Source organism: Rhinolophus sinicus, linkage group LG01 (genome assembly GCF_036562045.2).
Source record: "Rhinolophus sinicus isolate RSC01 linkage group LG01, ASM3656204v1, whole genome shotgun sequence".
In the NCBI taxonomy this organism is placed as follows: domain Eukaryota; kingdom Metazoa; phylum Chordata; class Mammalia; order Chiroptera; family Rhinolophidae; genus Rhinolophus; species Rhinolophus sinicus.
In genome coordinates, this window is record NC_133751.1 from 190,392,984 (window position 1) to 190,419,284 (window position 26,301).

A 26,301-nucleotide genomic window follows, 5' to 3' on the forward strand; every position below is an offset into this window, starting at 1 on the left:
TATGGACTATGGGGAATTGCCTTCCATCCCTAATTTAATGGACAGCTTGACTGTTTGGGAACATACCACCATGTAGTGGAACTGGCGGATGTTTGCTTTCGTGTCTTGACCGGCCGCCATCGAGAATATGTAAGCACCTTGACTGTGAGCCACTGTTGTTCCAGCACGGTACCCTGAGAGGCACAGAGAGAGTGGCAGTGCCCTGAGAGCCCTGGCTGTGTCCAGGAAGTCTGGCTGTGCCCACAGACAGTGGCAGTGCCCTGAGAGCCCTGGCTGAGTCCAGGAAGTCTGGCTGTGCCCAGGGAGAGTGGCAGTGCCCTGAGAGGCCCTGGCTGTGCCCGAGGAGACTGGTGGTATTCTAAGAAGCCCAGGAAGTCTGGCTGTGCCCAGGACTGGTGGTGCCCTGAGAAACCCTGGCTGTGTCCAGGATATTGCATTCACCTCCAGGCTCCTCTCAAGGGGTGCCTCGCGGAAAATGCTTTTTGCATAGATTGTGAGGCAAGACCCTGTAGGGGTGGAGTATGGGGACAGAACCAGGAGTGCAGTTTCCAGGCTCTCGCCCTCACGAGAAAAGGTGCTGGCTCAGGTAGTAAATGGCCAACTGTGACTGGATGGCCATCAGCTGTGGCTAGTTGGCTGTCAGCTGTAACCAGTGAGCCATTGGCCACTAATATAACTGCTGTGGCTAGGCTAGCAGTAAATGGGGCTAGCAAGATGGTGGCTGAGCTAGCAAGAGCGGATTACAGTTAGCAAGTGGGGTTGGTTGGCAGAGAGAAGTGGACGGCAGGTTGCAGATCGTGTGGCTCCTGCTTCCTGTGTCTCCAACCCAGCCGCCAGGGAGACTATAGTAGTATGACTCCCCCATCTATAGATCCATGGGTGTTCCTTTTCGGCCTCTCCATGTCCTACATTCTTATGTGGGGAGCGAGGCCAGAGATCCCACATGACTCCCTACATGACAGCATCACTATTCATCATAGCCAAAAAGTGGCAATAACCCTAATGTCCATGAACTGATGAATGAATAAACAATACATAAAAAGGAATGAAGTACTCATAGCTGTTACAACAGGAACCTTGAAAACATTATGCTAAGTGAACGAAGTTTGGCACAAAAGGCCACGTATCATATGATTCCATTTATATGAAATGTCCCATATAGGCAAACCAGGAGGACAGTCCGCCCATCAGTACACTGGGAGCTGAAGCTGATAAACTAGCTCCAGGGCCTTTACTTTTAACCAGAAGTCATTTGGCTTCTGCAGGATCAAATATATTCCCATGTTATAGGTAAAAAAAATTCCAAGACGTTAAGGCATAAACCCATGATCACCCAACTAGTGAGCAGCAAAACAAGGTAGTGGTTATCATAAAGGCACAAGGCAGTTTCCTGGAGGGAAAGATGGGACCATAAGCAAGATCGGGCATGGAGGGAAACGGGCAAAATTATTTTCCTTGACCTGGTTGGTGGTGACACAGATTAAGTTTAAAACTTAATCTCTAAACTATAGATGTTTTAAGCACTTTCCATAGGCATGATATATTACAATTTATTTTTTAAAGTAAGTTTGTGCATAGCAGACCACCCTGGATAGTTTCTACAAGAGAGAAACTCAGGAGCTACTGCTAGAGATATGTGAAGTAAAGGTTAACAGAAACCGTGAAAGCTTGTCATTAAAAAAAAAAATAGCCAAGAAAATATTTAACTCCTAACCCAGAACGAAAGTCTAGGAATCATTATGGGAGTTTTGGAGGGTTGGGGAGGGAAACAGTTGTGAAAGTGAACAGTTCTTACTTTATTAGGGGGGAAATAAAGTTATCAATTCAAATTTCAAATCCAAGTATATCAACAATTAAAATGAATGTAAATGACCTGAATACCTTTTATGACCTACCCTCAGAAGTCACACATTCTTCTGGTTATTTTATTGGTCACACCACATAAGTCAGTTTTAATGCAAGGACTAGATTAGTCAATACATTAAAGACTAGGATGACCTTAAAAAAAAAGTTGAGAAATTTTAATTTGGGGAAGAGGTGAGTTCAAGATCTGGGGAGATGGTGGGACTCATCTATTAAGGTCAAAGATGACAAAAGGTTTTGGTTGCTCTCAGGTGTAATAAAGGTGAATAGTCAGGACCACACGTGCAGGGAGGCACTGCCCCTCACCACGCCCTACCTTCCGTGGTAAGCCCATTAAGTGGAATACCGGGTCTGTTTCTGAGCAGCAAACAGTAATTACATTTTCTATGCAGCTCCAGAGGGGACATCAAGGGCTTGCTGAAATTATGGGAAACATTTCACTTAACACAGAGGAAAAAGTATGTACTAGCATTATCTGTATATGGGGTCAACAGAAGACTTATTAATCCCTTCAAAATTTCTAGTTCACAGGATATAATCTGCTGTGTGTTCAGAAGGGAGAGAGCCAAGCTTTTCGTAACTGTGATGAAAAGAAGCTCTGCATGAACAGAATCCCCTATGAGGAAACCAGTGGGGCTTGAAGAGCCTTGTGCCGTCTACTAAGCAGCTGCTCAGTCTCTGGCTTACGTGATGATTTTTAGGTGCTTCTCACAGGTGATGTTTTGGGGATGAGCTGACCTCCAGGAGGTAGGGCTACTCCTGTATCTCATACACAAATATTGCTGTGTCAGGTTTATCATGCTAAAGAGCCCGTATCTTTAAGATGAATTAAATACAATTATCAGACACCATGGATTCAAGGTTATTACTAAGATTTAATGTTTTATTTCTTTGAAACATATTTTCAAAATTTCCCACATGATTTTTCACCTACACATATGCAAACTTTAAAATGATGTGTGATGAAATCAGTGATGAAAAAACCGAAGATTCGTATGAGCGAGGATTATTCCCAGTTCATCGCAAGCCTCGATTACAACTGCGTCAGCAGCAGAGCCAGAAGGAGCAGCAATATACGCCACGCCACTCTGATGAAGAAACAGATATCGACTCTCAAAACACAGTTTTATGTTAAAATGCACAAAAATCAAAATCCCCATCTAAAATGCATAAGCTAAGAATGATTCACATTGCAGACTGATTCACTCAGTCAAAAAGGCAAAGTAAGGGGATTTGAGTTATGCATCCAATGGAGAAGTCAAAACAATTCTCTAAGTATCACTGATATATTGCATTGCCTTAGCATAGACATATAAACTCACAGAACTGAAAAATCAGAAGCAAGATTTCTAACATAGTTTCTATATAATGATCAATTCCAAGCAAGGGTGGCCACTTCCATACATACCCTTTTAGCTCTGTCTACATTATCCCTGAAAGGAAAGAAAGCATCAGAGCTGACAGAAACTTCGGTGAGTTTGTCAACCCATTCCTTCTTCTCTGTCTCAGTTAATAATTCAGGGGCTTCCTCAAACAGTGCCTTCCACTTTATGAAATCTTCACCCTATGCGAGGGGGAAGGGAGAGAAGGGTTCAGTACTAACTGATGCAAGACAGAATGCTAGAAAGCACTGGGCATTTTTCCTCAGACTTAATTATAAATAATTATTTACATTCAAGTTCGTATTTCTAGAATCTCTTTTTTTAATGCTTTTAACAGCTCATTAAGAAAGAAAAGTGATTCTATGTGTACCAAATAAAAACTAAACCACTTACCTTCTACATCAGTTTACTCCAAATATACTTTGCTCTTTATTCTGTGCCCAAGTTAAACCTACTACATCCCTGAACCAAAGCAAGAAAGGCAACAGTTGACAATGGACCTTCCAAGTATATGTATAAAGTTAGTCTCAAGACAAATCAAAACACAATTCACAATATTCACATTATAAGAAGGTGCTTCCTTTTTTGGGGTGATTCTTTTGGCTTAAACAACATACTTTCATTCTTGTACACATCTAAAGACTGTTCCAGGACAATCAGTAGGGTTTTGCTAGGTAACATCAAACAGAAAAAACACAAGATTAAAGTAAAAGGCAAAAGCTGTTTCCAGTACTTCATAGTTATAAGGCACACTCTGCTCCCTCATTCTTCAGTGACACTTATGTCATGGACTCCTGTCCCCAACGGACGACTCAGTGTAGGTGACTCGCCCTTCAGAAAACCACTGAGATTTTGGTATCCGGACCTTTCCCTTGTTTTCCATCTAGTTATTTCTTAAGCACTTACTCTGTCCAGACACTGGACTAAACCCTATTATGTTTGCAGGCACCTGATACTTCCAATTTTAATGTTCCCATATACCTTCTTCGAAACAAGATATTAAAGAACATGAAATTAACAAAAATATGTTGAGTTGTTAATGGCACTTGCAAAAAATGTGGGTGGAGAAGAAAAAAGACACTGGTTTCCTGCTCTCAGATAATTTGCGTACAATGCTGAATACACACCTAAAGGGTAACGTCATGCCTGGCAGTGATAAATACCCTAAGACGGTGAAAAAACAGTCCCTGCCATCAGAAGCTTGCAATCAATAGGGGAAGTACAAGCATGAAAAACTAAACCAATTTAAAAAGACAGAGAAGAAGGGCTTGTGGTGTCAGAAAGGGATGAAGAAAGTTAAATGAGACAGAAGAGGAGGAGGAATTCAGATTAACAATTTTAGACAATACAGAATTTCAAGAAAGTAGCACTTTCTCTCTGTGGTGACGAAGGTAAACTCTGTTACATGCAAAAGGGTGAACATACTAATACAGTCCACCCACCACTGACGAGCCTCTCACCTCGCCGATGGTTCCAGTAACATACTGATCGATAGCATTGGAGATTTCTGCTCTCTTCACTCCAGTTTTAAACTTCATTGCAAGCACTCGTGGATGATACCTAAGCCACCAACAGTTCGCCTTATCTCCGGCAAGTCGTGTGCAGTGTATCCGAGACTGTTGTCCTGCTCCAATGCCAATCACCTGAAAAACATGGACACGAAAGTAACACCTCTTCCAGCCGTACACCCGTCTCAAAGGTGCTTCTGTGCATACCCCCCAAAGCTACTATTAATTTTTGGAAGAAAATACCAGGCCAAAATAAGAGAAATATAAGTAATTTTTGAGTCATTAAAAGGTGAAGTTAACTATTTATATGTTTTCCCCTCTTAATATTATGGAAGTTTCTAGAACTCCTGGTCTCACCGGAACTGATTAGAACCTGAGCACAAGGAGATCTGTGCCCAGTTTCCTAGGTTTCTGTTATTAGAGACTAGCCATCTTTAACCAGTTGGCAATCATTAACGGAATTTGAACCATAGGGTCTTCCAGGCCACACCCTAATTAATAGCCACCCTCACCCTCCCACTTGTGGACAAATGATTTAACACATGCCAAGAGAAGAGCTCAAGACACTGAGAAGAAAGGCCTCCCACTGCTACCGAAGCTGACAGAACCAGGTCCGCTCTAGAATCAGGAGAAGTCTGAGGGAAGGGCTAGCTGGGTCCTGCATTCTACAGCTCAGCGTCATCGGAAAGAAGTCCAATATCTAGCTTAATTCACAACAGAGAGTAAGAAATGTTCAATATCTCGATTGCAGCAGTGGTCACACAACTATATAATTTGTGAGAACTCGTCCAACTCTACATTTAAAGGGGGTGAATTTTACTGTTATACAAATTATGCCTCAATAAACCTGATTTAACAAGATCGTGTTAAGCCCTATGTCTATGAATTCTTGGTAAAATAACCTAAGAAACGTATGTGAAACACCCTACGAATACCACTACGTATTCTCTCTTCACTGGAAATACTACTGATGGTGGGGATGGGGATGAATGAACCAGTTTTGTAGCAGCTCTTCAAGTCCCACTAATCCAAAATGTGCCAGCTCATTCTACACAAGAAGCAATATGACTAATTTTAATACCTAGCTCCAAATACACTTCGTAATCAGCATTAGCTTTTACCAAGTTCTCAGGAAACACTGAAAAATCCAGGAGAGAAAAAAAAAAATAGGCAAATTTTGCCTTTCTAGTGGTCTAGTACAGGGGGCAGATGGATTTTTAAATATCATTTTGTAAAACAGCCCTCCATCGCCCAAGCCCAGGTGAGCTTCCCGGCTTGGTTACCTGACCGTTCTTGGCATAGCACACAGAGTTGGACTGAGTATACTTGACAGCAATGGTGGCCACGATGAGGTCTCTGAGTGCAGATTCCGGCAACTGAAAAAACACAGAATGGTAAATGGCATTGGGCTTTTTACATTTCACTTAACTGTAAGCATCTTATATGCCATTTATTGTAAGACTTATAATGTAGTCATCTCTCAAACGACAGTGTGAAATTATTCATGTTAAACACTACTGTGCTTTACTGAAAAGATCGACATTTAACATTTTTATTGTGGAACTCAGCACAGTGCCTGATGCATCATAGACTCAAACTGATGTCATTTTGCAGCAACATTGGCTTGAGCCTGTTTGCACCTCGCACAACAGGAAATACCATATCCACTCCAAAACTGACAGATAGTATTTTCTCTACCACAATACCAACAAGTATCTGGAGATGTGATAATTTACGTTCAGAAAAAACAATGAGAATAATTTTCAACAGACATTACAATTGTGATGCCCCCACACAGCCAAGGCTGTTCAGAGAAAATCAAATTAGGATCATTTTCTACTTTGTCTGGAATATTCCAAGTAGAACCTATTAAAAAATGCATTGTGAACTACCACTCCAAATAAAACAAAACAGGTATTTCAGTCCAAAAATCACTATCTTTAATATAAAGAGCAAACAAACTGAAAAGGACAATGATCTATGTTGGTATGCTACGTGGACGAAGGATATAAGCAGCAGCTAACTGATCAATTTGCAAACTGAAAAACTGATATATCAGATTTCATCAAAATCAAAGACTTCTGCTGTGCAAAAGACCCTCTATTAAGCTATAGACTGAGAGGAAATATTTGCAAACCACATACCCAACAAAGAGCTAGTATCTAAAATATATAAAGACCTCTCAAAAATCACCGACAAAAAAAATCTAATTAGAAAATGGACAAAACACACGAAGAGACATTTCACCAAAAAAGGCAAATAAATACTTGAAAAAATGTCCATCATTAGCTATTAGGAAATGCTACTTAAAATGATAAGACATTGCCCCACACCGATCTTTTTAAAAAAGCTGGTAAGGATGCAGGGAAACTGGAGCACTCATTCACTGCAGGTGTAAAATGTAAACTGGTACAGACTCTGGAAAACAGTTTGGTAGTTTCTTAAACTAAACATGCGACTCTAATACCACCCAGCACCCAGCAGTTACACTCCAGGGCATTTGTAACAGAGCAATAAAAACTTACGTTCACACAACAGCCTGTTCATGAATATTTAATGAACAAAAATTACAGAAAGGGAGAAGACACTAGTTGTTGCCCAAGGTTAAGGAGAGAGTGGCGGCAAGAGTGAAGTGTGTGGCTATAAAAGGGCAACAAGAGGGATCCTGTGTGGGTGGAAATGTTCAGTCTTAACTGTATCCAAGTCAAAACTACAGTTGTGATAGTCTATAGTTTCGTACGACATTTACCTTCAGGAAAAATGGGGTAAAAGGTACATGGGAACTCTTAAAACTGCATGAGAATCTACAATTCTTACTTTTTAAATCTCCAATTTAAAAACAACAAAAAACCACTGTTAGAATTTCTTAAGAATTTATAATTCTAAGGTGTGATTAATAAAAGGTAATATATCCTTTCCTATCTACATCTGCTGTTTGAGTCACCAAGTACACATTTTATTCCTTTGGTTCTAAGAAAGATTAATAACCAGTGCCAGCCTCCTAGACGTCTATGTTCAAATGTACCCTGGCATTCTGAGTTAGGATGAAGGAATAAGACAGACATGTCAAGGAAAGGGCGGGAATGGGGGAATCCAGTCTTATAAACATGGCACAAACAGATAAAACAAATTAAAGTATTAGTCAAGAAAAGTGGGAGAAGAGGAAATAATTCAAGTGTGTTCATTAATGCTTCATACACACTCCTTATACTTCTCCCGCTCTCTCACGACCGAAATCATTCTAGACCTAGAAATACAATTTAATGATTCTGAGGCTGGAATATTAACAAAAATCTGCTTTAAAAGGAAGGGGAATATAAAGGAGGATAAAATCATCATTCTCAGCCTTAAGTTTCCAAATTTCTATTAAATATTTTAAAATATTCTATAAAAGTAGATATGAAACAAGTAGAGAAGAATTTAGATAAAAGAGTAAAATCATACCCTCAGTTCTTATTTTAAAAATCCAAGCTAGCACACCATAATGAAACCTATCAAGTACTGCTAAATTATTAATCAGACCAATACCTATAAACCTACGAGGATAACTTTAAAAAGCGAGTCTCAATAGTTAGGCAAAATTGTCAACATGGATACAATGGAATGGTCAGTACCCTGTCAGTATTTTTAAAGACACATTAAGCCTCAGGTGAATAAAGTAATAAAAGAGCCTCATTTAATTGTGTACTGCTTCAAGTAACACTGCTGCAAAATACTGTTTTCATGTGGAAATGCCAGTACCTCACAGCCTTGGCCAAAGAGTGAATTCCAAAGCACTGAAAGATACTTCTACAGATAATGCCTACAAGTTTCTTTACTTCGGGGCACCTTCAATTTTCAAAGTTAAAAATGGAAGAATATCTAACAAACCAACAAAGATAATTTTTTAATCACCATTGCTTACTAATAGACAGAACTATCCTAAAAAGACTTATAAAGCTCATTTTCAGCAATTCTACTTAAATAAAGCCTCAGGAGTCAAACCTGGGAACAGACTGTGCCCCTCATTTTCCACTTCTGTAACAGTGAATGACTTGTCAAGAAAATAACTCTCTTCTTCAAACAAAGAGAAAAGCTGACCAGAGAACTAATCAAATAACAAATACCGAGAGGCAAAGATCTCAGATATAAAGGGAGAAGTAAGTATGACCATCTATGCTTTCTCCTCAAGGCATTTCCCAAGATTCAGGCAATTATCTAAGAGGTGCATAAGCTGAGCATAGCTTTGGAGTCTTACATGACTAAGAGGCAAAAACAGAATTTAAGGTCCACCAGAGAAGAGTGGTGCTGGTGGCTTTCAGAATAGCAGTGAGCCACACATAAACAGACAGGTCCTCATGAAGACTGAAGCCCAAATTCAAATCAGCTCCATTCCTGCCGGGATGAAGGTGATCTGCCTCTACCTCATCCACCTGCGAGAAGTATAAGTCAACTCTCTCTGGAGAAAAAAAAAAATACAATCCAGAACCTCAAAATATCTCTATAGTTTAATCACTAACAATGACCAGTAGTCAATCAAAAATACGAGGCATATCAGCAGACAAGACTAGAAAACAATGGAGTGCCATACCTGAAGTACTGAAAAAAGAAGTGTAGCCAATGTTAGACCCAGTAAAAATACCCTTCAACACTGAAGGCCCAAATAAGAGATGCCAGAAAACATTTACCAGCTCACCCATTTCCTTACTGTGTAATCTTAGGCAAATTTCTTAACTGTTTCCTGTCACGATTTTGTGATCTTTACAATATAAATGATAGTAACCTGCCCCCCACCCACATACATGGAATGCTACATGTATTAAATGATATAATACATAACTACGAAATAAAAAACCCCCCACCATTACTATCCTAGGAATATGTCCTTCCTACAAGATGACAAAGAGCACAAGCACAAAAGCTTGTCTACACAAAAACACTGATCACAGCACTGAAAATAAGAACAACCTAAATATCATAATACATTTAATACTTGAACTGCCATGTGGCCTTTCAGAGGAAGATGTGGGTATATGTTTACTGATATAGAAATACATTTTCAGCTTAGTGCACGAAAAAGAGGCACATTACAGAACAATTATGAAAGACATGATCCCATTTATGCATAAATGAGATAAATCTTTCTCTCTCTATATATATATGTATATGCACAAAAGCTTCTAATACTATCTTCCATTCACTTTTTAAACTCTCAAATTTACTTGATGACTCAAAGATGTACTAACCATTTGCATATCAACCAGTTTTAAATATAGGCCTTAATAAATGGATAAGCTTATAAATGTTAAAAACAGGCCTACAGAATTACTAACATTCAGTTCACATATTTTCAAACTTACATCTTTATTCTTGGTGACAACATTGCTAAATAATGACCTATCGATGACACCGTTATTTCTCTTCTGGCTTAAACGAAGACCAAAGAGAGTTCGAACTTCATTCTCATCTGGAGTGTAAGACTGGTCCATCTGAAACACAAATATAAAGAGTTAAAAGTAATATATCTCCATCCCTCAAAAATTTTCATTTAATTTATATATAAAGGACTTCTTTGTAAGCAAGGTTATGTGCATTTTTTCTAATTTAAGCATATGTAAGATCATTTCAGTATGAGTATAAGAGAATGGCCAAGCACCAATATTTTGCTTCAAAAAATTTTATAGGTTTTACAACCCTATAGGGTATTATAGGTTTTACAATTTTTATATAACACATTAAAACCAATGATTCCGGTGAGTACATTTTTGGTTGCATTAACTAAAAGCACTATCTGTAAAATCCTTTCGAAAGATTAGTGGATAAAACAAATTTGCTAATAAACAGTCAGTGGCACAAAAATTAAATTCTAATTTCCCTTTCTAAAAATCTATTATAAAATAACTAACACTTGAATTATAAGTTAAAAAGACATTAAAAGGGAGAAAACAGGCCTTGTAGTCTGTTGTCTTTACTACCTGAAATGGAATATGTCATTTATTATCTTCCCCTCCCTTATTTTGATCTGAAAAGATATCAAAACGTGGGAATAACCTGCCAAGACCACCTTCTCCCTAGATATTTTTCTAAAATTGACAGTATTTCTTCACTTATGTTTTGTATGATCTTTGACTTACAAAGCACTAATATCTATGACTTACAAATAAATCCTTGTGCTAATTCTGCTTAATTCTCATTTTCCTGAATTCTAAAATGTTCCTTTTTCCTCTGTATTACCAAATTTCTAAAACTGGGTAGTGCCCCCCTACTAGCTGATGTCAAAAGGAACTTGTCATTAGCCAAGTAAAAGAATTCAATTGTTCCATAGTTGTAATTATGTGTCCATATGCAAACTTAGCCAAGTTTCCAGTAAAGTACTGAGGAAGTTCCAGCAGTCTTCACACCTTTGAATAGGATACTGTCAGGTGCTGAAGAGGTCATGATGACGAGCTCAGGGTCTGGAAAACATTCTCCAAACTGCTACACGTAACTGCTAATAGCCTGATGCACTTAATAATCGTAACCAAAAAAAACCACAATTAAGAAATTAAAGAATACAGTAGCAGCTAACTGAATGGTTGAACTTGCTGTCAAGTAGCGTTGGAAAAAAAGTATGTATATTTAAAGTGGTATTTTTTTCTTCTTTCCTTAGAGACATGGAACATATGGTGAACTATGCAACTGCTGGTATCTCACAATGAAAGTTACTTAATAACTTCCATTACACTGAGTTGGGATTCTACAGATTTTTTGACATCAATACTTTTTGAAAAACAGCATTATGAATTTTTACTTTCAATTCAAATAACTCTTTGCTTTATCATTGTAAAATCTTAGGCGATGGGCTAGTTTCCCTAATACGTAAGAGCTTGTAAAAATCAGTAAGGAAAAAAATCTCAACCACCTATTAGAAAAATAAGCACAGTACGGGTAGACACTTCACAAAAAGGAAGTAAAAATACCCTTAAATGTGAAAAGATGTTCCCCCCTTACATAATGAGAAAACTGCATTGAGAGGCCATTTTCATTTACCTGACTGCTATGAAAACGTCTAAGAACACAACGCTGGCAATGACGTTAGGAAATAAGCACCCATTCCCAACAAGACATAAAACTTGTACAACTTCTCAGAGGAGCGGTGTCTATCAAAATGACCAGTACACATAACCTGTGGCCCCATCGTAATTTCACTGTTAGGACTCTTTCCTCTGGGTTAGTCATTTCAGGGATTCTGTAGTAGCTAAAGACTGGTGACTATCTAGGTAAGATACACAGACATGGCACAAACTTCCAAGATGGTGAAGCAACGTGCAGTTGTGTCAGTGAGGGAAAAAAAAAAGAAAATCAAAAATGCAAATATTTGCTAAACATGTATAGACTATTTCAGGAAGGATACGAAATTTAAAATATTTGGTACTTCTAAAGAAAGGTAACAGAATGACAGAAGGAAAGGATGGGAGACTTTTCTTCAAATGGTTTCTACCTTTTGAATAGAAAAATCATGTAAATACAGTATTTAAAAAAATTTGAAAACTTAAGAATAAGGAAGCTACATTTATCTTAAACCCAAAAATCAATAAAAATAAAGTAAAAAACCCAAAAATCAAAAAAAATAAAGTAAAAAACAAAATGCAGGGTTAAGGATAAAGAAACTGCAGAAAAGAGGGATAAACGAGAAGAATATAAGCATAAAGGAAAGATTAAATATAGGGGAAAAGAGACACAAAATAAAGAGCAAATTATTATTTCAGACATGAGTTCTGCTAACCTGAAGGACACAGTAGTTCCCATTTTTCTTTTTAGAAAGTATTTTCAAAGCTTCTTCTTCATATCCTGGGGCAACAATACCATCAGATACCTGTAAATATATTAAATATTTTGTTTTAAAAAATTAGAGAAAACCTTTTATTTTTGGGTTTCTACCTCCAACAGGTAATGCTAATACAGCAGGTCCACAAATACCATCATTTCATTGATGAGATGCCGTAGGAACTTACTCTTGTTTATATCAACTAACTGGTTTCCTTATATGACATTTTGCTTACAGTGACAGAATCTATCAATGATAGGTGAGGGCTGACTGTAATATGCTTGGGAAACGTATATTAGAATACAACTTTCCACAGCTCACCTCATCTTAGGTGCTGTCCTTTCCAAGTTTTTGGTTGTTCGTTTCAATTTTAACTAGATTCACTCTAGTAAATATGCCTTAGGAAGAAAAATGATTTTTTACTTCTGTTCACGGGGTGGTGTTTTCACTAGGAAGAGCACGTCCTGGTGCCAGGTCTGCCAGGATCTGGCTAGATGACCTCAAGCAGGTTGCTCAACACCAAGACACAGAGGCCAGATTAAATCAGAGACTTAACATCTTATAACTAAAGACACAAAAGTCATAGAGCTGACACATAACCTACAGGGCTGTGCACATAACCTACAGCGCTGCTGTCAACTCCATGGCAGTTGGGGATAGTCATGGTCATGGAAAGAATCCCCAAAGCAACTAAGTATTGTCCAGCCGCGTGCCCCGTTAGCCTTCACTACTACCGGTACCTACTGTTTTCTCTCCAAGATACCTTCTTTTTTATTCTGTCGGTCTTTCCACCCCAGCACCACCTGATTTTTCAGGATTGTTTGGTACTCAGATGATGGAGGTTAGCTTTACAGAATAGTTTGTAATTTTTCCCATTATACAGTCTCTTTCATTACAGACCCATGAAGGTTTAAAATTCATTATTATATCACTTTCCAAGATGGCATCCTCTGTTCTTTGGAAACAGTAACTTTGGTATTAAGACAACAACTACCAGAAAATTTAAAAGAATATATAAACTAAAACTTTATCATAACAGCCAAATATCCATTTGAAACATTAATTCACTAAATCTCAAAATGACAATTCAAAGATTCATGTTCTACATAAAATAGAAACATTCTAAATGATAAACTTGAATAATTTACAGATAGTAGAAATATAAGTATCATAGGATACAGTTTCAATGAACACTATGAATAAATAAAGCTTTACTCAGTGACGCATGGATCAGGACACATAAATGTCCACTAACCTCTCTGGAGAGAATTTTGGCAGTAGGGACATCACATACATCAGATAATGCAACAAAGTCACCAAATGAAGACATCCTATCAGCCCCTGTAAATAAACATGAAAATGAGGTATTTATCACAAACTGGAAAAAGATAAGTGTTTAAAAAAAGTTCAATGTGATCATATAAAATCAATTTCTCAAATTTAATGTTATTATTTACATAAGATTTAAATAATAGATTAGTGAATCACTTAACTGAAATAATCAGTGAGGAATTATTCTTTAATTTTACCTTCTAGAGCAGCACTGGGCATCCAGCCTGATAGTAAGTACTTTTTAGGCTTTGTGGCCACATGGTCTCTGGTGTAACCCCTGGACTCTGTGGTTGTCGTTCGAAATCAGCCATTGACAACAACTGACAGAGACGTGACCCTGTTCCAATCAAACCATTAACAAAACAATAGGTGGCAGGCTGAATTCTGCCCAGTTTGCTAATCCCTGTTGTAGAAGGTAAACTGCGATACCAGGTTTTTGAATAATCTTCCGTATTTTCCATAAACGTTATAATATTCATGTTAAATTCACAAATTAGATATTTGTGAAACATATAATTCTAACCAAATTCAGTATCGTCAGACTAACCATACAATTTTAGTCATACATTAAGCAATACAAATGCATTTAATAGCCTAATCTGAAATGCCATGCACCAGATTCCAATTATGCTTCCATTTATTACATTAAAATACTAACACACTTTCATAAACAAATTTATTCCAAGGCACTCATATAATCATTGGGAAGTATTAATAAAAAACAAATTGAAGCGACGTTGAAGTCTGACAGTGAAACAAAGATATTACCATTTTATTCTATTTTAGATAAAATATTGCTTTTACTATTAAAAAACAAAAAAACCCTGTTATCTGCTGACCTCTTGCTCTCGCATATGCAGTCGATATGGGTGTTAGGGTTTTATACATGTCATAGACCATGCAGACTTTGGCCTCATCTTCACTAAGTGGAATCCCAACAGCAGCACCTGGTATAGAAAACCATACAAGAACCATAAATCTCACGTTTAGTACTTGTCAGCTAAATCAAGACGACATTTTTCTTACCACCTAGTCTATGCAGCATAATTTCTAGCATCTGTGCCAAATTAATCAAAAATCTGTTTGACCACGATAATTGAACACCAAAAATACAGCTGCAGGGGAAGGTGAGCAGGGGAAAATCTCTTCTCTCTGGACTCTGAAAACACAGCCACGTGTCGGAGGCCTGCCAGCACCAGGTGTGTGTATCAAGCCCGTTTATTTCATTAATCACTCTCTCCACCCTGCTTGATACCACACAGTTTATTTCTTCCCTGTTCTTGTCATTTTAATATCAAATAAATATCTGAGAACTAATTATGTGTTGGACTCTCAGCAGATCTGGTGATATAAGTAACTAAGAGGTAGAGCTGGCTTAAAAAGTAAAAAGGTATCTCATACAATGGCTATGAAAAAGTTACAAATAAAGTGCCCTAAGAACAGCTTCTTTGGCTCGACTCAGTTCCATCTTAAACCACGTGGAAAAGTATTTAGTCATACTGCATTAAGTCATTTCACTTTTTTTATTGTCTAAATTTCGTGTTTCCACTACAAAAAAACACACCCTATTTCCTGATCTTCCAATGATACACAATTATGTATATGTAAATAATATATATGTGCGTTATTTTATTTTCAGATTTTATCATGTGATCATATTGAAAGTGTTAACAGACTTGACAAAAGTGGTTTCAGGCTTCATAGAATGTGTGTATTCATATTAGAACTTGTCAATTCTTTTTTAAATGAAAAAGAAGTGCATTTCGAACAGTTCCAGAGCCTTCCAGAGCCAAATGCTTTACCTGCTGGGCTGACATGCTTGAAAGAGGCAGCAGCTGGAATGCCTAAAGCTTCCTTGAGTTCCTTCACCAGCTGCCAGGCATTCAAAGCATCACACAAGTTTATAAATCCAGGCGCTCCATTTAGAACTACATATAAAAATATATACCCATTACCAAGTAGAGTCAATAAGGTCAGATACATGTACATTTCTTAAAACATAAAAATATTTATCAAGACTGCACAGACATGTTTTAAGTGGCATATGATTAAGAGGCAAACAAATCTACACAAACATATAAGAATTGGATGAAAAAAGTGAAAAAGCTCTAGAGCCTAATTACTGAGCCCGTCTTACACACACACACAAAAGAACATACACACAAATCCAGCCCATCTAGAAGTAAACCAAGAGAAATTCAGGAAGGGACCACGGGAGAATGACAAGACTCGTGATGATCAGGGATCCATTCCTGTACGAAGATTAATCAGTCAAGGCCATTACAGAGACAGTAAAAAATTTAAGTTATAAACTTTGTCAATTTAAGAAATAATATTATAAACCACAGTGCAAGAACTATGGGTGGGAGGAGGCGGGGAAAAAAAAAAATGTCTTGGATTTTTCTTCTTTTACACCAGACTCAGGAGGTTCCATCTTAAACCACGTGGAAATTTGAAATGCAGTTAAAAAAACTACAACTTCAGAATTCTGCACTGCCTACTTTCTTAACAGTGGCAGGATTTCCTAGAAGCTAATCTCTTGTGAATAAACATTTATAAGTTCAGCACATACAAAAAAACAGTGGGTCATCAATTAAAAGCAAACTTAGAGAAATAACTGCATTTCCTTTGTGTTATCTTAAGATACTAGATACTTTTAAAGTAAAACTGCCAACTATTTCCTGAGTGCCTAATGTAATGTTAGGCACTGCTATGCATACTTGAGATATTATCAGTGAATAAAATAGTCCTTCCCACCTCCCCACTCCCTAAAAATCACTGTCCTTCTGGAGTTTATGGGAGAGGCATAGAAGAAACAAAATGGGCAATAAACAGTAGACAGTAAGAGACAATATTAGGTATTGATATAAATGAGTTGAAAACATCTCCACACAAAAACCTGTACTGAATGTTTTTAGTAGCTTTATTCATAACTGTCAAAAATTGTCCTTCCATTTTTTTGTCCTTCAATAGGTAAATGGAGAAACCAACTATGTAAAACCCGTATACAATGGAATATTATTCAGCGATAAGAAATGAGCTCTCAAGCCACCAAGAGGAATCTTAAATGCAAATGACTGAATAAACGAAGCCAATGTATGATTCTAACATTATGACATTCTGGAAACAGCAAAACTATGGAGACAGCAGAAAGTTCAGTGGTTGCTGTGTATTTTTAGGGGGTAAAACTATTCTGAGTGCTACTATCGAAGCGGATACATGACATTATGCATTTGTCAAAACCCACAGGATGTACAATGAGTAAAACCTAATCTAAGCTATGGACCTTAGTTAATAATAATGAATCAATATTGTTTCACCAATTATAACAAATGCACCACACCAATGCAAAACACTAACAGGGGAAATGAGACAAGGGGGATATGTCTGGGGTCTGGGAACTCTGTAATTTCTGAGAAAATTTTCTGTAAATCTAAAACTGCTCTAAAAAATAGTACTTACAAAAAGAAATAGTTCCCTCGACCAAGTACAAATGGAAAAGCTGTTGAAAAGGAAAAGATCTGGGAACTGAAAGCATATGAAGTATTTTTTTGCCTCAGAATCTAAATGGGGAACATATAAGGACGAACTATCTGAGACACAATAGTAGATAAATCTGTTTTAAGAAATTCTAGAAGTAAAAATTTGTGCAAAATATCAGGTTTCCAATTATTCATTCAATAAATATTTAGGAAACACAACAAGCAATATTCTAATCACTGAAGATACAGCAATGAACAAACAAGAAGCAATGAACAAAGACAGACAAGGTTTCTATTCCAGAGAGCTGGTATCTCAATGGGAGAAGACCATTAAAACAAATACATGCGGCAAAATCGATAAGAGTGATGTGATAAAAGTGTGATGGTGAGCTACTCTGGTCTGGGTGGTCAGGGAAGGCTTCTCTGAGGCAGTGACATTTAAGGTGAGATCTGAATGACAAAAAACGAGAACTATGAAGACTAGAAGAATTCTGGGTAAAAGGAGCAACTAGTGCAAAGGCCCTGGGGTGGAAGAACCTCAGCCTGCTCTACGAACAGAAAGAAGGTACTGAGAGAAATGGATCAGGGGAGGATAGTGGCGGGGTAGGACCAAAGCTAACGGGGTTTATAGGGCAGAAAATGGCCTTTAAGAAGGAAGGAAAGCCAAGGAATGGTTTTAAGTAGGGTGTAACATCTGATTTACATTTTAAAAGATGACTAAGTTGTGAAGAGACAGGACAAAGAGAAAGCTGAGATTCATTAAGATGATTGCAGTCTGGGAGATTATGGGGGTGACTGGGGGCTTGGGGTGTATTAGAAAAGACTCAAACCGTATCTGAGGTAGAGTAATAACAGAACTTGCTGATCCACTGACAAGTGAAGGGTAAAGAAGAGAATATTTCGGTTTCTCCTCAAACCTCCCACGCTGCTGCCTGCTGCCTGCTGCCTCCTCTCCCTCCGCTGGTGACAGGGAGCAGAGAGAAGCAGACAGAAAGAAAAGCCTGCATCATCCCAGCACCGTGTGCCAAGCTGAGTGCTCTGGGCTCACCTTCTCAGGCTCAAGAAAGTTGTCCCCGCTGTCCCCCAACACCAACCCTCCCAGCAATGCCTGGGAGTCCATGACCTTCACACCCACAACTCTCTCCTCTGCCCCCTGCACCCACCCCTCCTTCTACCAGAGCAGAACACGCTCCTAAGAGCCCACCTTACGAACAAATCAGAATATAAAACTGAAAAATCCTCCTGTAACTCTATAAACGCATGGAAGTCCTGACTCACTTTTTTGGTCAAAGAATTAATCTTTATCACTGTTATTTACTAACCTCACATTCCTATTTCGTCCCACGTCAACCGGGCTTCCAGATCCATCATTCCAAGGAAAATTCTTCTTGTAACATTCCCAAGACATATAATCACTTTTCTGTTCTCACTAGAATTCCAAGCGGTTGGAACTCTACAGGATTTCCAACCTGGTGTTCCAGTGCTGGGGCCTCCACAGGTACCCCCAGGCTTCATCTTGACCTGCTTCTATGAAATCCAGGCCATCCCACCCTGTCCTATGTCTTCAAAATTATCTATATGACAAACACCTTTCAGACTATACCTCCAACCTGACCTCTCTCCAGGACCCCAGATTGTCTCAGTATTTTTTGCTCACAAGTCCACTTAGCATCTCAAACTTAAGGTGGTGAGAAGAGGTATCATGTAATTTACTTTATCTTCTAAATGGGAACCACATCAGATACAATATAGGAACACAACACACACACACACACAGAGTCAGCAAACCGTGCCACAGAACACTCAGCTTTTACCTGTGATGGGAAGCTTGGGTTTCAGTGTGTACAACTGGGCAGGAGTTTGATGGGGGTTCATTCCATACCTCAAGGGCATCTGAGATATTCCTTTACTATACTGTTTCCTGAAGTAATCTGAAATTGCTTCATCATATTGTGCCGTATGAGTGAAAGCCTACAAAAAGTTTAAGTTTCGTGAAACACCAGCAGCATTTCCCAAAGTGGGGACATGATGGTCTTAGGCAGAAGAAAGACAACTGTACCCCCTCACCCTACAAATACACCCATGCAGGAAAGACACTAAATAATACTAAATAAGATGAAGAATTATTCCCTTTCCAATTCTCTTTCAATCTTTTTAAGAGAATAGCCCTCTAATATTTGGTCTCTTTATAACAAAAGGATAGCAGCTCCAAGCAGAGTCTTAGAGGATGAAACAATGTAATGAGAACCAAGCACTGTTTGGTTTTGCAAACACTGCACAAAAGTGCGCCCCACCTTCAAGGCTAACTGGCGTCTAGTCTCCAAGGAGGTGTCTTTGCTGTCGGAGCTCTGCATCTCTGTGGACACGGCTGCATAGTCCTCTGGTTCACACACCACCGTCACCCGCGCATGGTTTTTGGCTGCTGCTCTCAGCAGGGTTACTCCCCCTTGGAAGAACAAAAGACGGTTTGTATTTTCATATCAGTTTGACCTCTTTCAAATATAGTCACTGCACACATACACCAACTTTCATTCATGGCTTAAAAGATGAGGGAAAAAATAACCCAGACGAATCTGTAGAGAAAGAGACAGCTGATGAATTACAGTCATCCTGGAAGCTGTAACTATTTCCTACTTCCTCAACAGTGAATTTCAAAACAAAATCTCACGTTAGATTTAAATAATCCTCTCCTCGTCGTCAAAAATAGTTTTTCTACTTACCAATATCAATTTGCTCAACAGCCTCTTCAACAGTCACACCTGGAGAAGCCACTGTCTTCACAAAGGGATACAGGTTACAGACAACAACTCTAAAAGAAGAATTTAGCTGTCATCAAAAATTCAACTTCTGTGGTTTACAGGTATATAGGAAAAAATACGTCAGTGGCTAGTAACATAACCAAAACACCTAAAGATCTAAAATGTAAACTGTGCGCCTGACAGTTTGGAACTCTAAAAAATGATGCTGAAAAGTCAGAATCTCTCCTACTGCACAGCATAGGTAAACAGGAGGGATTTTAGTCAGCAGGTGCTCTCAATACACATTATTCCCTCTAAATCATATTGTCATGCTGCCTGGGTAAGCTTAGCTACCCATTATATTATCAAGCCATCAAAAACCTTTTTAAAATTTTAGCAGAAAGATAAAATACAAGGCCACAGAGAACATCATCCTTTTGGAATGTGACCACTATTATCTAGGACATTTAGATTCATACACTGCTGCAGGGAATGTAAAATGATGCAACACTTTGGAAAACTGTGTGGCATTTCCTTAAAAGGTCAAACACACAGTTACCATGTGACCAAGGAATTCCACTCCGAGGTATATACCCAAAATGAAAATACCTGTCCATAAAAAACTTGTACGTGAATGTTCATAGCTGCATTATTTCTAACATCTAGAAGGTAGAACCAATTCAAATGTCCATCAACTGATGAACTGATAAATAAAATGGGGTATACACATACAGTGGATTAGTTTACAGCAATAAGCAATTAAAGCACTGAAATATGCTATAACACTGATGAACCTTAACAACATGCTAAGAAGCTAGTCACAAAGGACCACATATTGTAGGATTCCAATGACAGAAATATTCAATATAGGTAAATCTACACCTAGAGACAGAAAACGGACTGGTGGTTGCCTAGGGCTAAAAGGAGTTAGGCGAAATGAAGAATGAATGCTAACAGGTATTTTTTTTTGGTTGGTTTTTTTGAGGGAGATGATGAATGTGTTCTCATATTAATCGTGTGATGTCTGAGCAACTCTGAATATACTAAAAACCACTGAATTGTATGTTTTAAATTGGGAAATTATACAGTCTGTGTGATATATATATCTGAGTAAAGCTGTTACATATATTAAAAAGAAACAGTGAATTATCTTTCTGCAAATAACTAAGTTGTTTGTATGTACTAAATTTGAGATCACAACTTCCTAAAAACCAAAGGTTGTTTTTAGTTTAAGCACACATTTTGGTAATATAAACTTGACAAAACCAAAATGCTAATATGTACATCATCACACATAAGGTACTCAATGAGTGTTTACAGTGAACAATCGGGAAATAAAACCTAATGCTAATCTTGATCTTTAAAAAGGGGCACCAGATTTGGCATACTCTTTACCTTTCATCCTTAATGTATTAAAAATTCAACTTTGAATTTTTACCTTATAAAACTGAAATCAAGTCTGGCCATGTCAGCATTATCTTCTGGGATATTACGAGACAAGATTCCTAATTGAACAAAATTAAAGGATTAGTTCAAAAACAAGTCAGAATAAGGTACTTCTTTCCAATACAGTGTCATCAATCAAGTTAAAGCCTGTAACACTGCCTAATTAAGAATACCAAACACATACTATGTTTCCCCAAAAATAAGACCTAACCAGACCATCAGCTCTAATGCGTCTTTTGGAGCAAAAATTAATATAAGACCTGGTACTCTATTATATCATATTATAAAGACCTGGTATTATATTATATTACATTATATTATGTCATATCATATTATAAAGATCTGGTCTTATTATAGCAAAATAAGACCGGGTCTTATATTAATTTTTGCTCCAAAAGATGCATTAGAGCTGATGGTCCGGCTAGGTCTTATTTTCGGGGAAACACTGTAGTTAAAAAATAAGATTAGCTGGTATATTTGAAAACCTTTTGTATCAGTTCCTGATTCCCCTTCTTTTCCTAAACACAAAATGTAAAAGGAATTTTCACATAACTGTTGCCAGTTCCATGAATCTACGCGCTCCCCTAAGTAAATGGCTTATCTGATTATTAGCACCATACCCTTTTATTCTGCCAAATTTAATTTTAACTGGTAAGCTGGCAATGCACATGTTTCTCACCATTTTAGTTGATATGCAATTCATTGTCTCAGATGAATGAACAAAGTAAAGCACTTTGAAAGTTACATTGTGATACTTTATTCTAAGTTTGAATCATGATAAAGTCTTTTCACACATAAAATCTAAATATTTTCATTAGCTCCAGCAGGAACTACTACTACTCTAAGTTAATTATCGGGTCAGGACTAATAGCAAGCAGAGGAAAAGAATCAATCCAGTGCATATAAAGCAAACTAGATTTTAAAGCAGTTCTAACATATTATGACTTTAAGCAGCAAATGTTACAATACCAATATATATTCTCAAAGATAGTTTTTTTTGAGCTTATGACCTGCCTTTTTCCTTGTTCATTCTACAAAGTAATCAACTAAAATATTCCTGAAAACCACTGGTTGTTTTAAACTGAAGGTACTAACCACTTACCAGCATGGACTGCAGGATGCAGGGTTTTCACACGTCCCCCTAACATTTCAGGAAATCCTGTCAGCTCAGAAACATCTCTGAAAACAGATAAATAGAATATTGCTACTCTTTCTGCTGAATTGTCATTTAACATTTCACACTATTCCAAAGTATCTTCTAACATTAAATCTACTGTTCTCATCTTGAGAGACTTTTCGGAGGCTGAAATTTCAGAATTCAGAAATTAAATAATAAGCTATACTAATGACGTATCATTAAGAAACAAATTCAACTGAGAATTTGGGAGTATATAACAAAAAGCATTTAAAATATCCTTAGCTCAGAAAGAGATTAAAGTAAAAACATCAATTTAGTTTTATGATTAACCAAGCATAGATATAGCAAATCAAATGAGTGGGGAAACTAAGATTGTTTAGTGCAGTGGTATTGGTATTGGAATAACTGCTTAACCCCACACATAAATAAATTTTCAATGTATTAAAGGTCTGAGCATTTAAAAAATCATAGAAGTACCAAAATTAAATACACGAGGAATATTGTTCAAAGCATTGAGCAAAAGATTAATAGATCTTTCTATGTAAATATTAAAAACTTTTACAGGGGAAAGAAAGCAAGCTGGAAAAATAATTGCAAAATGTGACAAAGGGTCAAATGAGAGAAAATATTTAAATATCAATCCATACCAACAAGCTGACATGAACCCTCTCTGGCAGAATTTACAAATTTAATGACATGAAAAAATGCCCACAATATGTTAAATGAACAAAAAGCAAGAAGCAAAACTATCTTCTATGAGCTATGAAATAGAGTATATGCTTATAAAAACACTGCAGGAAACACATCAACATGTTAAAAAACTGAATTATAAGCCATTTTTACTACCTTCTTTAAAGTTTTCCACATTTTTCAAATTTTCTACAATCAACACATATTGCCTGTATAGCAAAAAAAAAATACACATCTTGAAGCAGCAAGTTCTAAAATAGAATACAGAATTTCCTGGGTAGATTTTCCTATTACGGAGGAGTATTTGCAATTGACTGGTGTTTGACCAGGGATTCACAGTTCCAACATAAACTGACAAACTGGTGACATTATGGTTAATTGCTAAAAACAGAGAAGGCAGATTTATTCTTAGAATTAACCACCATTTGGGGTAATTAAAGCTTGCTACCCCTTTTTTGTTAAGAATTTGTACCTCAGCTGCCTTCTTCAGAATAATTCTCTGCATGCTCACTGCTATGTACTCACCAATTAAAATCTCATCAGTTTACCTCACACCTCAAGGTTAACTTCCTACCATGAAATCTTGGCTCCGCCTCTTACTAGCTGTGTTAATTTTGGGTTACTTCATTGTGCCTCAATTTTCTTATAAAATGGGAATACTACGGCCTACACCAAGAAGTTGCTATAAGGATTACATTAATCTATATATAAAAGTGTGCAACAGTCACATTTTAATTGGAGAGAAACACATTTACATTCCCGATTGTTTAAAAAGCAGCCATAGTGGGAGGAATCGAGGGGTGGGTCGAGGTACAGATCCAACAAGACTGAAGAGTTGTAAGTATTTAAACGGGACATGGACATGCAACACAAGGGCTCATTATACCTCTCTCCCTTTTTTTGTCTGCAATGTTTCCACAGTACAAAGTTTGGTAGGGAAAAAAGAAGCTATAGAAGAGGACCTTGCTTAATTTGAAGGGTACAACCAGAAAAGGACTCAACATGGGAAAATGGGAAGACTTCAGGCTTTGGATGCTCGCCCCTCTGCTGTTCAGAAAAGGCCACCCTGTCTTCCATGGGGCTCTTATGAAAACCTCACCAGAGAGATGCTGCAAGAAGACTCTGGAACATATAAAGCATTTATATATAAATAAACTACAGCATTCTTGCATATGAGCTGTCAAATTTGGGGAAGCTGTATATCGCCCACACAGGGCAGGGTTACAAGAGGAAAAAGGCAGTAATTTACTTCCACAGAATCTAGACCGCAAGTAGCTAACTTTTCCACATGGCAACAAAAGCAGACGGATCCTTCAATCCGTTTCTAAAATATATTTCGGGGTGGATATGAACTCCCACTGCAGTTTATTACAGCGTCCTATGGCCTTTTTCATTTTCTAACTTTCAGTAGTTATTCCCTTTCCAACAGCACAATGCCAGCAACTTGAGGTCACGATTTGCAGCCGGATTTACCTTTTGCTCATTCCTTCTTCCCATCACTTAGGCCAGGTAATGAATAAATAGCTTATGGATGAGGGAATGAGTGATAGATTTGTGCTTTCATATGGCTACTAGAGATGCTAAGAGAGGTAGGCTTGAAATCTTAATGACGTCAACAGTTTACTAAAGAGCCAGTCAAAACAGATCATGTGAATCATAAATTGAGTTTGTCCTGCAAAACAAATAGCCTGCCTAAATTCATGTGTTATAGGAGGTGCCTTAGAAGGAAGGCTCTGAAATGAGGACACCCAGGGTCCTAACCCCTACCTCTACTCCTTACTAAAGTCTGTAAACTTGAGCAGAAGTTATCAAATCTCTGAGACTCGCTTTCCTCTTCTGTAGAGTGGGGTAAGTAGTGTACCAGTCTCACAGCATTGCTGGGGGTTGTAATTAAGGTATTTACTCATAGTGCCTGGAATGCATTACTTTCTGGTTAACGTGATCACACGACATTCTGATTGGACTGAACTTTAAAACTAAGTTATGCCTTACCTGACTGCCAAACCAGCATCCCTGAGAACTTTTGCAGTCCCTCCAGAAGCGATCAGATTCAAACCGACAGAAGTTAGGTTTCTGGCAAATTCCACAAGGCCGGTTTTGTCAGAGACACTAAATAAGGCTGAAACAGAAGACCTTTTTCATCAGTCGCAATACATTACATTATGTTTTTCAAGGCCTTAGGTGGGGGATGGGAGGGATCACGCATCTCAAGGCCATCATCCCCTCTGCCCACACTCGCCAAGGCCAGCCGTGATCCCAGCCAGCCGCCTGACCGCGGACCGGGGCTCCAGGCCTGCAGCTCAGCCAGGCCTTCCATCCACCCCACCCCCCACGCTGCCCCCCCCCCGCCGAGTTACCGCCGTGAGGCCGCTGCTGCCGGGGTGAGGGCGCCAGCGGGGTGGGGGGGGCACCGGCGCCCAACCCAGTGCTCACCGAGCTGGCCGGGTGCCATGGCTGAGGGCCGCGGGGTCCAGGGACGAGCGGGCAGCAACAGCAGCGACGCCACGTGCAGAGGAAAGCGGGGCGACCGAGCCCGCGATCCGGAAGCCGCGCGGGTTCTGGCGGGCACCTGACCGGTCACGTGACCTGGCGCGCGCCACCCAGCGTCCGCCAAGCTCAATTTTAGACACAAAATTGGAGCCTGGAGGCTGACAGGGAAGGCGGGGTGGGGCTCCCGCTGGATGGCCTAGACCTGGATCTTAAACTTGCAGATCACCGCCAGGAATTTCACGCTGTGGGCCTAACTTGCCCCCCTGCCCCCTAAAATGTGGCTGCCCCTCGGCCTCAGGAGCAAATAACCTGTTGCCCAGGACAACCTGTCCCCAGGTGCTGCGCGTATAAAAGTATCAAAAGCACTGATACAGAAAACAAAAGAAACGAAAGATGCTCAGGTTGACAGCACCTTGGCAATCTCCTGGCATCCTCCCGTTTTAGTA

General features: G+C 38.5%; 1 protein-coding gene across 1 annotated transcript; it reads right to left on the minus strand.

The window, feature by feature from the left end:
• Positions 1–2,718: 2,718 nt before the first annotated feature.
• Positions 2,719–25,952, minus strand: ATIC (5-aminoimidazole-4-carboxamide ribonucleotide formyltransferase/IMP cyclohydrolase). Its single transcript, XM_074312830.1, has 16 exons — positions 25,799–25,952; positions 25,358–25,484; positions 22,640–22,716; positions 21,530–21,596; positions 20,074–20,162; positions 19,648–19,799; positions 19,168–19,324; positions 15,674–15,799; positions 14,711–14,818; positions 13,795–13,880; positions 12,498–12,587; positions 10,093–10,221; positions 6,037–6,129; positions 4,706–4,888; positions 3,272–3,427; positions 2,719–2,951 (listed from the first exon to the last, which is right to left on the minus strand). Exons 1-16 carry the CDS (start codon positions 25,815–25,817, stop codon positions 2,832–2,834), a joined length of 1,779 nt encoding a protein of 592 aa, XP_074168931.1. The 5' UTR covers positions 25,818–25,952; the 3' UTR covers positions 2,719–2,831.
• Between the last annotated feature and the right edge of the window lie 349 nt (positions 25,953–26,301).